The following is an 11,429-nucleotide window of genomic DNA, read 5'->3' as shown; positions in this document are numbered from 1 at the left end:
GAGAGAGACTTAATAGTGATCCTCACGCAACCAAGATGCTCTACGCAGCATTTGTGGCCTGTTGTTGCTGCTGCCTCCTCCTGCCTACAGCAATAGGCTGTGCTCCACTTCACCATGGCAACATTTGAGGCCTGGGTTGTGATGCTCGTTACCATAACAACTGTGCTACTCTTTCCCCATATTAACCCTCTAGCCCCACCCCAGAAGGAGTAAATTTCCAGCGAGGGATAATCAGCAGGAAACTTTAATTAACAAGGCAGTTTGGAACAGACAACAAGTGAAGCAGGGGCTCTATAAGGAGTGGGGAGGATTTCCTGTCAGCCATCTGGCCAAAGCCAAGCACTCCCCCCCCCCCCCGTGCCCTGTTTCCCCACCCCAAGTGGACAGGATCAAATGGGGGGGGGGAATCACAAGAATAAGGGGATCAATAATCAAAGCTCAAGAGTTTCTGGGTTCACAGGGCACAGGATGGGGAGGTCCAAGATTCAAGGGCACATAATCAGAGTTGAAAAAAATCACAAGGCCAAAATGGATCAATGTTTCTAGAGAGGAAATATGAACGGGTCCCCATAAAGAGTCAAAAGTTTCTAGGGTTCAACTACCACAGCATTTTAAGAACAGCGAGTCAAGGAACAAGGTTCATGGGTTAAGGAGTCCAAAGTGGTAGAAGAGGTCCATATCCAAGGAGCTTGAGTATCAATGAAACGGATGATCAATAACATCCACCGGGTAGGTCAAAATTCAAGGAAGTACAATGTTCGAGACGGTCAGAAGCTCACAAGTGTGGGTCAGAGTTCAAGGGTCGTGCCCCACTGCAGGGAAAGTCAGCGTTCCATGGGTTACGCCATCAAATGTTCAGCTGGCTTCTTCAGGGTCCAGGACCTTGACGTGGGTGAAGGGGAAATGGCCACGGCGCCCGTTCAGCTCCCCTTCCCATTGGCCGTTGACATTCATCTTGGTGACAGCAATGAGGTCACCCACCTGTAGAGCATCATGAGACACAGAAAGGATCAGAATGCAAATATCATGGGGGCATTTTTTTTACCCACCCACCACTGCACAGCCAGTTTTCCCTTTCCTCCTTCCTGCCCCCCTGAAAATAAGCCTTTCTCCTGAATAAATCAGACAGCTTCTCATCTTCCCTTCACTGCCATTTCAAATGAGGAACAGGATCAAAGCTAGGGTGTGTTGTATGGAGTTTTGCCGCACGGAAACATAACATGGATTGAAGATCCTAGTTTTCAGGAGTGTAGCCTGGCAATGGGACTACAGAATCTAATGTGTGGATGAACGTCTGCACTCCACACCCTTTCTCATCCGAACTGACACGTTCTTTCCTCCTTCCACTACACCACTCATCCTGCTCCACAGCTATTCAAAGTTATGCTCATCAACCCTCCAGATACCATATTTTTCGCTCTATAAGACGCACCAGACCACAAGACGCACCTAGTTTTTGGAGGAGGAAAACAAGAAAAAAAATATTCTGAATCTCAGAAACCAGAACAGCAAGAGGGATCACTGCACAGTGAAAGCAACAATCCCTCTTGCGGTTCTGGCTTCTGGGATAGCTGCGCAGCCTGCATTCGCTCCATAAGACGCGCACACATTTCCCCTTACTTTTTAGGAGGGAAAAAGTGAGTCTTATAGAGAAAAAAATACGGTAAGTGTTATGCTGCATAACTTTTTCATTTGAATTAATGTGCAAAATCTAGTCCAAACGCAAGCTTTTTGTTTGGGGTGTGCGAAGAGGGCCGGACCAGAACGCCACATTTCTGTGCAACAAAAAACAGTAATCTGCACATTTCCCCAACCCACCTGGTAGCCAGAAACCCTGTGCACTCGCTCCCAGTGCAGACCACCCCATTACTTGCCTCGAAGGCCAGTGCCGTCTTGTCGCTGGCACCGGGCACCCTTCGCTGCACCGCCCTCGCTATGACCGGAGCATGGCGAGGGGCACCATGGCTGCTCGGGTGGGCGTACGGACAGGGCTGGACGTACGGCACGGGGATCATGCCCACACGCCCATCGGCCCTCTGCGCTGTCCACCACTGCTCTTCCGGCTTGGCCAGCACCCTCAGGGGTTCCCCCTTGGAGAAGGGGAGGTCTTCCTGATCGCGGCCGACGAAGTCATAGAGAGCCCGGACCCATTCCCCAGCGGGAGGTGGCTGGGCAGAGGCCGGCGCCACAACCCGTCCCACGGGGGCGACCAAAGTGGTCGTGTCTAAGTAGTGGAGGCGGTAGAAATCTAGCAGAGCAGGGAAGCCGTCAAACTCGTGCTCCCCGATCCGCAGGCGCCCGGGGAGGCTGTTTATGATGTAGTGAGACACCTGGAGGAAAGAGAAGGGTAGAGAAGCAGGAGGCTGTTGCACCGTGACCCTCCACAGGCACACACCCAGCTTCCTCCCTCCGCTTCCAACGTGCAATTAAACCCACACACTTTCAGCTCCTCCTATGGGCCCTTCCACCCCCAAATTCCCTTTTTCAGAAATCACCTTGGAGTTCTCACTGACGGACAGCACGTAGTCGCCGGGGCAAGTGGTGCTGTCCCGTACCAGGAAGGTTCCATGGCGGTGTCCCTGGAGACAGGCGGCTGCTTCCTGCCGGCTCAGAGCCCCCATATACCACTCATGGGCATCCCCAAAAGCCGACATGGCTTGGGGCAGCATCAGGGGGTGGAAAGAAACCCACCCCCCTGTATTACAGCCGAGAAAACTGATCTCTAAGTTGCCCCGGAGTTTGAGAGCACTTTGTCAAGAGGAAATTAACCTGTTGAACAGTGACCTCATGTAGCTGTTCCGGTTTCCTTCCAGCTCAGTGTGACCTCCAAATAATCCAAATACACATAACACCCTCCCCCCCCAAAGGAATATGGTTCTTCGTTATGTTGCTCCACCCCAAGTTCTGTTATACTGAGATAATCTAACTTTGATATCCCTTGACAGCATCCACACCCCTCTTCTCGGACAATAGTAGATTTCCAAAAAGGAAAGAAATGACTCAGAAATGCAAACCACACTTCTACAACCTGCAATCAAATCCTGGAAATTAATGGGATGTCATGAAAAGTTAGGTCACTTCTAGACATCCCTCCCAAGTTCTAATATAATGGGGAAGGGGCACTTCCCTGACCAACCTACCCTATTAACAGTTAAATACCTACTCAAATACAGGTTCTACTGAATAACCATCTTCATATAATACAACGAAACCAGTGGTATATCTGCAGGGAACACGTACAGTATATTTACGTCCTTGTATTAGAACATCCCTACAAAATTAAGAGGTCACACTTGGTGAATTAAGTAGTACACACAACCCTCCCCCCCAAAAAGTGTGATATGACTGCAACCTCTAAAAATTCCTCCAGCACCTCATCAACGTAGCAGGATACTGCTGGTTGTTTTTTTAAAAAAGTCAAGGTTTGGAGGAAATCAACCTTTTCAAAACCTAATCTTTCTCAAATGAAGATACATACCCACCAAGTGAATAGAATAACTTCCACAGAATTGAAACACTCCCATATGAAAGCATTCTTACCCCAGCATAGGATTTAACCCACCAAAAGGTTAATGGGGACTTTTCACAGATCCACTCCTGTCCCCAATTCACTGGTTATCCTCTGGAGAAAGGTACAGCACCCCAAACAGCGTCCCCTAATGGAGACCATTCCCCAACCACCTCGATAGATCACAAATTGGCCACCGTTCTCCACCCCACCCCCCAACTAGCCCCAGTGCAGCAGAACAATAATAAAACACACCCCCAGAAGTAGCCTGCCTCCCAAAATTCCCAGCATCCAAAAATATTGCACGCAGCCTCCCGAAACCTATCTGCCTACCACCCCACCAGCTCTGGACAAGCAATAATGCAACTCCTCTCTCCCCTCCGATGTCCATGCATCCACTCTACTACTCTCCAGTATTCCCTGGAAGCAACACCCCGATGCTGCATTGCAGCCCTTTAACGGATCAAAAGCAATCTTGAAAAGCCTCCCCCTCCAAAAAGGAAAAAAAGATCAGCTGGGCACCCTCCAAGCGCTCTTCGGCGTGCCCCTCTGCAGCAGCGCCACAATGAAGCCCTCTCTCCCTTGTCTGCACATGGCTTCCTTCGCACACCTCGCCTCCTCCCGGGGAACCCCACAGCTCCCGGCCACGACCTATTGCAGCCCCGCTCCCTCCTCCCCAGAGGACCCAGGCATCCTGGCTCCCGGCTCCCCGGCTCTAACCCATTCAGAGCCCCAGCGCTCCAGCCAGCAGCCTCCCCTCCCTCAAATCGCTGCAAGCGACCCTGATTGCAGCTACAGAAGGGTTGATGGGAAAGTGACGCACCCCCGCTCCCCCTTTAAACCGGGGAGGGGCGGCCATCTTGAGGCCGGGCAAGCTGGCCGTGAAGCTGCCGGGAAGGGGAGAGAGTCATCTTGGCTATGGGAACGAGCCCCAATTCCAAGATGAAGTCGCCTCTCCATCTAGCGACAAGCTGCTGCTTTTGTGATGGGAGGTTAAACTGTGGGCTTCCCACTTTTTTTGCCCCCTGTTGTGATAATGCTTCAGTAAAGAAGGACGAGAGGACCGGCTGTTTAGCAATTGTTGAATATAGTGATTTAAAGTATTTTGCTGGGATATCCAGGGTATCAGTTACTAGTGCTCTTCCGCTCCATTCAAATTTTACATCCCTCATCTGCACATGCAAATATATCAAACAACAATCTTATGCATGCTTACTTGGGAGTACGGTAAGTCTGATGGGATTTTGAGTAAGGCATGCATAGGATCCCATTGTTAGCCTTGTAAAGAGACTTGGTGAACTAAGGTGCATGCACCCCCAATAGGAAGTTGGCTTTTATTTTTGAGGGACAGTTTCCCTGTTAGCTGGGATAGGTCAGTCAGTAGAGCATGAGTCTCTTAATCTCAGGATTGTGGGTTCAAGTGCCACATTGAGCAAAAGATTCCTGCATTGCAGGGGGTTGGACTAGATGGCCGTTGTGGCCCCTCCAACTCTATGATTCTATAAGAAACCATACATTATCCTTGATGGCCCTAGGTCTGCAGAACCAAAAGGTAGCACACACTAGTTTCTTCAGACAGCCAGGGCACGTCAGCTTCCCAGGAACATCTTCAGGGCTAGGCACAGACTTTCCGGTACAACCCTATTCCCCAATCTCTTCATGATCCTTTTACACTTTCCTTTGCTCATTCTCCTTCATGTTTGTGTAGAGCTGTTAGTGTATGTTTGTGGAACACAACAAAATATAACAAATGCTGAAAACAAAACTATAAGGGGTATCTAGAACTGAACATAGCAAAACCAATTTCCATATGAAAATAAGTATAACAGATCAAAGTTCTAAATAACTACATGATTCTGTACCTTATGGCTACAGTACATTACAAAGACTCCATTTCTCCATAAATCTGTTATCTTGCTATCTACCCTCTCTGGTTCTAACCACATGTGAGCTTAACCATGCATACTGTGTCCCATATTTTAATTATTTTTCCCCTCATAGATGCTCTGTTTCCCCCAATTTTGACAAATAATAATTATGGCAGCCATCAAGAGATGTTGTCTTCATTCCCTGTCTATTAAAAGAGCTTCTTGAGCATACCCAAATGGGAAAATTAGAGGACCCTTGGGTAAAGTATAGCCCATTATTTCTTCAATTTCTGTTCTTATCTCTTCCCAGCACTTTCTGAGTTTAGGACACATCCAGAATATATGCCATATCCCAATGTTTGTGTTTTTACATCTAGCTGCCTAGAGCTATTTGGGTGCGTTTTCCTCTCCAGGACATCTACCATTACTGGTCCTGTGGGAATGGATCCTGGAGATAAGAAACAGGCATGTGAGCCTTCTCCAGCTGTGCTCATTACTTTAAAAAATATTCATATTGTTCATTGAAATTACATTGAGGTGGATAGCCATGTTGATCTGTCATACTCAACTAAATATTACACACGAAAGCTCATACCTTGAAAGTTTATATTTAGTTGATCTTAAAGGTGCCACTGGAATTATTTAAAAAGATTTTTTCATCTTGTTATTTATTATGTTTATTGAAATGTTATTGCATTTTTAAATGTGATTAAAGTTCTTGTGAGCTAGCTTGATCTGTATCCTGAAAGGCAGAATGCAGATAATTGTAATGGTAATTAAACGCCTGTCCCTCACCATGTGTTTGTGCACTTAAGAGGGGGCAAGGGTGTTTGTCACGTTGTAGATGCTTTTCTGTGGCTTGGAGGGACTACTGGTCATTTGAGGCTATCACTGAGGCCCCATCTGCACTATCCATTTAAAGCACTATGCTACCATTTTAAACATGGCTCCCCCCCAAAAAAAAAAATCCTGGGAACTGCAGTATGTTAAGGGAGCTGTGAGTTATTAGGAGACATCTATTCCCCTCCACACAAAGTGATTTAACAGTCAATCCTCTTCCCAAGAAACTCTGTAGCTCTGGGAAGGGAATAGGGAGCCTCCTAGTAACTCTCGGCACCCTTAACAAGCTGCATTTCCCAGGATTATTTGGGGAATGTCATGACTATCTAAAGTGGCATGATACTGCTTTAAATGTAATCGGGGAGGAAAGCCTTTTTCCCCCTACTGGAAGATACTATATTATTATTTTTTATTTCACACAGATCTTCTGACAATGATATCCTCATTGCATATCTTCCAGCTTCCAACATTCAACTGCATACTTTGGTGAACAAGAAAAAATACCTAAACTTTTTCATAAACTTCTCCATGCAGCAAATGTCTATTAAATGGACTCCATTTGCATTCTCATTAAAGAGAGACACAAGTGATATTCAACCTGCTTTATTATAAAATGCAGCAATTCATATAAAAACATTAATATCAAACATGCAGTACAAAGTACAAAAGCACTTGAAAAATCAACATGAAAAAGAAAAAGCTCAGTTTCAAAACTTCTTGCATCAGGACAAGTTAATTATGTCAGGCTGAGCAACTAACTCCCCATTTTACTTGTCCACCGCTTGTAGGATCCACCACTTGTATGAATACTTCCAGAGCCTCCCACACTCCCAAATCACAGACATAATCTTTTTGTTATTTTGAGTTCTTTATCGCAGTTTGATCTCAAAGCAAATGCAATTGATGTTCTGGCAGTCTGGGGGCTGGTATGTGCAGGCACAATCGCAGAGTGGACACAAGCGAGGAAAGGAACAAGCCCCTGGTTCCCAGCCCTGCTGGCAAGAGACAGAAATTGTACACTGTTAGCCTATGGAAATACCTGCATCAAGATGTTACAGCATCCTTCACTAAACTTGAGACTCAGGGAAATACTGAATAATGATTACCACAAGACTGTTGCAAGGCAGGGTATAAATATTTTAAATTAATAAATAGGCATTGTCTGAAGATAAGATACCAGCAAAGGATAGGTCTGAATATCATGGTAAGTTCCTTTGACATTTTCCCACTCTGAACAGTTTGAAGTTTCTCAACATGTAGGCCACAGCCTCCCTGGAGAAGCTCTGACAAGCTCTAAAGAAAGTGTAAGTGTCTGTCTACCCTGTTCATCTTTCCTCCTCCCACACGGATCCCTCTTGCCTGTCCCTCTCCTTTCAAATTATATATACTGTTTTGGTTAGCATATGATTTTAAGTATGGGCTTTAGTAAAAAAACGAACGAATTAAGTTTGTAACCAGAGGTACCACTGCATTCAAATGCCCCAGGGGGAACTAGTCTCAGATATTTCCAAAAAGCCGATCAATTATCCGGAGGGAAAACTCACATTAGTACAGGTGCAGTAGCGATCCATACAGCGGGCTGGGGAAGGAAGGGCACAGTCACATGATTCTGCACAGGTCAAACAGCATTCGCACATGTTTGGCCAAGGCCGCTTTTCACAGGAACAGCAGTTGGCACAAAGACCCCGGGCCTGCAAAGAGGTAAGAGAAGGAAAACCAGGTTGGTTCACCAAACAACTTGAGTTAAGAAGCAATTCCTTTTATCTCTTATAGGCTAGAGCTCCTAAGATTTGTTACAGAATTGATTGCAAGTAATCCAAAATTGTCAGAACACCAACCGCACAATATTAACAATGTGAATTTGTTCCCCTTTCTACTTGCTCTCCAAAGGACTACTGCTCCCATAATGCACTGTCATATGGTATGCTGTAATGCACTATGGAAAAGATAGATCTATTCTCATTACTACACCTATAAAAATCCCCAAATGTGTTTGCCCTTTCAACTATTGCCATCCCTTCCCCAAGTTACCATCAGGCACTGTCGGAGGACAAGGACCAGGGCCAGGAGTATTAAGTAGGATCCAACGACCAAGAAAACGATGGCAGGGAGAGGCAGGAATAAGGTTGTGGCAAAAGGGAGGTCTGGTGGAGGGTTCAGCGATGGAGTCTGTAAGGGGAGGAAAGCCAAAGGAGAAGGGACGTTTACAGTATGGAGTGGTGAGGAGGAAGAAGAGCAATTAAAGGAATTACATGGCTGAGCACTGAAATACAGCTTTTGACTTAGCGTGAAATACCTTCTGGGAAATTGGAAAGTTCTTAATGTCAGAAAATTGGCAGAGGAAATGTTTAACCTCTGACCAGAAGCATATACACCAAGTGTATGGCTTCTCTGACATAGGTTAGTACATGTTTGGAAGTTAGGTGATTCCTCTTAATTTGGTGGTGGCAGCAGCAGCTGCAGAGATAGAAACTCACTAAACAGTACTAACCTTCAAATATCTGTGAGGCACAGAGGATCACATACTAAAACTTATATGGAGAGTATCCCACAATAATCAATATGCCAAACTCAAAATGTTTGAATTTTAACACATGGTTTTCAAATCAGTCTTCACTGATTCCTAAGTAGATTTATTAAATTTAGTTCAATCACATGTCAAACTGGGAGAGGAGAGATGGGGCACTTTGAGAAGTGAAGTGAAGGGCAGTGTGAATACAGAGTAAGAATGCTCTACTTACTGCCATTCCTCAGTTGGGGAAGGACTAGGCATCAACCTCTGGAGGCTCCATGGATAGCTCAGAGCCCCGAGGAAGAGAAAAATAACTTGAAGCTATTACAGTCCATGCTTCCACTTGTTCCTTATAGTCTGCTAGATCAAAAGAGAGGATCAGAATTTACTGAACAACAGAGTTAAAACTCACTTTTTCATGAAGCTTTCATGCATATACATCAACTCTGAACACTACTGATTTCAAAGAGGTCTCAACCATATTGAGACTGATCAAACAGGCTCCAAAGCTCTTATGTTGCTGTTATAACACACACATGTGTAGAATGGTATTAAAGTTTCAGTGTCACTGGGATAAATAAATTTTTATTTTGGAAATGAAGCTCGAATATTTTGACAGTTTTGACAGTCTTCTCTTTTGACAGCTGACCCCACAACCCCCTCCCACAAGCCTACTTCCCCTCTCCCTGTACAGAGCATCCCTTCCTCAAAATTCCCTCTTTCCATAACCAAATGGAAACGAAACAGGCCTTCCTCCTCCTCCCAATGTTGATGAACCTCCAGGCTCTTCTCATTGATGTCCACTCCCTTATGAATATAGTTTATCATTCACGGTGCAGCTTTATTCGTATCACGTTCATACGTTTCCCAGGCTTCCTGCATTGTGGAGCGAGCGGCCGAGACTAAACTGGGCTCTGAAGCTCAAGCCGTTGTCTCTCAGCCTGGCCTACCTCACGGGGCTGTTGTGAGGATAAAACGGGAGAGGGGGAGACGCTGCTCTGAGCAACTTGGAAGCCATGCAGTATGTAAATATACCAAGGCGTCCCTCGGTCGCCCTGGAAACCGCACCTGCGCGCGCGGCCCGCTACGGGCTCCCACTGCGACCAAACTCTTTTAAGGCCGCTGTTTTCCTCCGCGGAAGTGAGGCGAGAGATAAGACAGGAAAGAAAAAAGTGGCGTCAACGGAAATGCGGCGCCTGCGCCAGAAGTGACGTCAGCGAGAGGGGAAGCGAGTGGGCCTCTTCCATTTTGGTGCGGGGGGGGGGATGAGAACAGCTCGAGGTGCAATAGTCAAAGCCCTTCATCTAATCTCGTGGCCGGGAATTTCCCTTATTTCCTGCATTCGAGTAAACGTCGTCCCAGTTCATTCCTAACAAGCAACCCGCCAAACCATCAGCCTTTTCCTCCACTCTTCTCTCGGTCCTCACAGAAACGTCGCCAGACAGACTCGTCCTACCTATTGAAGGAAATCTACCCAGTAACGGGAGTGTTCTGCAGCGCGGCATTGGCCCGTTGTAGCGACCAATCAGGCCCCGAAAGCTGGAGGGAAGGAGGCGGGGCGGGGCCGGGTGGGGGTAAAACGGAAAGCGCATCATATTCTAAAGTTCATGACAGTCGTTACTCCACGAGCTGCGCATGCGCGGATGATTCGCTCGGTTTTCTTCGCCGTTTACCGCGGCGCAGCGCATGCGCTCAATAGGAAGATTATAGATTTATAAACAAAAGACTTGAACGCGGAGGCTGCCAGCGGGTTTACTTCGGGCGTCATATTCGGTCTCCTCCGGGACAGAAAGAGGCCGCTGCTGATAGAAAATGACGGGGGAAATTGATGCAGGATTTTAGTGTTAGGTGTGACAGAGAAGTGGAGTGTCCACGCCCCATAAACAGCAGCAAAAATAGGAGATCGTACTATTATTCGGGAGCTGCTCCGTATTTATTTTCATTGTTTTAATTAAGCATTTCAAAGTGCAGCACACCCACCCATCTGCATGCATGCGATTCGACGGAGCTCCAGGATTTTGCGTGCAACTGAGCACAGGATTTGGCCTCGCCTCGGGGTACAATTTAAGCAGATTCGGCTTTCCTGCAGTCTGAAGGGTGTTTTGCGTGAGGGTTTGGAACTAGAAACCAGAGCAGATGCTGCAGAACAGCTTCCTGTTATATTAATAATAATAATAATAATAATAATAATAATAATAATAATAATAATAATAATATATTAGGATACTTCTGCTCCGCTCTTCCAAGTGAATACCCATAGCAGCTTACGAAAGAAATAGAAACCCAATATACAATAGCAAAGCCCCAAATCAATACAGATTATTGTTCTCTCAACACAACATTTCACGGGGCGGTTGCACTGCAGGGCTGTTGCAAAGCGCTCTTTCTTTCCCTCCTGCAGTACCGCAGCCTGCAAGAAAGAGGATGATTAATGGGCTACATTGGCGTTGCCAGGGTTTTTATTTTTAAACGCATTTCCCGCACTAAATGACAATCAGAGGTGAGAAATGGGGAAGGGGCTCCGATCCCACGTAGAGCCTCGGCTACGGAGCTGCGATCTTCTTTGTTTGCTATGGACAACGCTCCCCCCTCCCCACGTGCTGGTGGGGTGTGGGAGGGAGAGAAAAAGAGAGAAGGGAACCCAAGAAGTCCCGTCTTCGGAAAAAACCGCGTTGCCCCCTCTTCACTTTTCCTGCATCTG

At 46.5% G+C, this 11,429-nt stretch overlaps 2 protein-coding genes across 4 annotated transcripts; both read right to left on the bottom strand.

Annotated features, from left to right (window-relative positions):
• Positions 1-228: 228 nt before the first annotated feature.
• Positions 229-4,398, bottom strand: LOC309354585 (crk-like protein). The gene is made up of 3 exons (XM_081884808.1): positions 2,496-4,398; positions 1,875-2,330; positions 229-981 (listed from the first exon to the last, which is right to left on the bottom strand). Exons 1-3 carry the CDS (start codon positions 2,667-2,669, stop codon positions 856-858), a joined length of 756 nt encoding a protein of 251 aa, XP_081740934.1. The 5' UTR covers positions 2,670-4,398; the 3' UTR covers positions 229-855.
• Positions 4,399-6,803: 2,405 nt separating this feature from the next.
• Positions 6,804-10,306, bottom strand: LOC309355005 (uncharacterized protein). 3 transcript variants are annotated; one of them, XM_081885370.1, is made up of 5 exons: positions 10,172-10,306; positions 8,958-9,085; positions 8,248-8,385; positions 7,761-7,907; positions 6,804-7,211 (listed from the first exon to the last, which is right to left on the bottom strand). In XM_081885370.1, exons 2-5 carry the CDS (start codon positions 8,961-8,963, stop codon positions 7,086-7,088), a joined length of 417 nt encoding a protein of 138 aa, XP_081741496.1. In that variant the 5' UTR covers positions 8,964-9,085; positions 10,172-10,306; the 3' UTR covers positions 6,804-7,085. The 3 variants fall into 3 exon arrangements, with proteins under 3 accessions (XP_081741496.1, XP_081741498.1, XP_081741497.1); XM_081885372.1 differs by having other exon boundaries at positions 6,804-7,208; positions 10,172-10,298; XM_081885371.1 differs by lacking the exon at positions 10,172-10,306 and having other exon boundaries at positions 8,958-9,088.
• Between the last annotated feature and the right edge of the window lie 1,123 nt (positions 10,307-11,429).

This window comes from Podarcis melisellensis (genome assembly GCF_964234715.1).
Source record: "Podarcis melisellensis genome assembly, chromosome: 13".
NCBI lineage: Eukaryota > Metazoa > Chordata > Lepidosauria > Squamata > Lacertidae > Podarcis > Podarcis melisellensis.
Note: the sequence above shows the minus strand (reverse complement) of the source record. Positions and strands in the feature narration are given on the sequence as shown.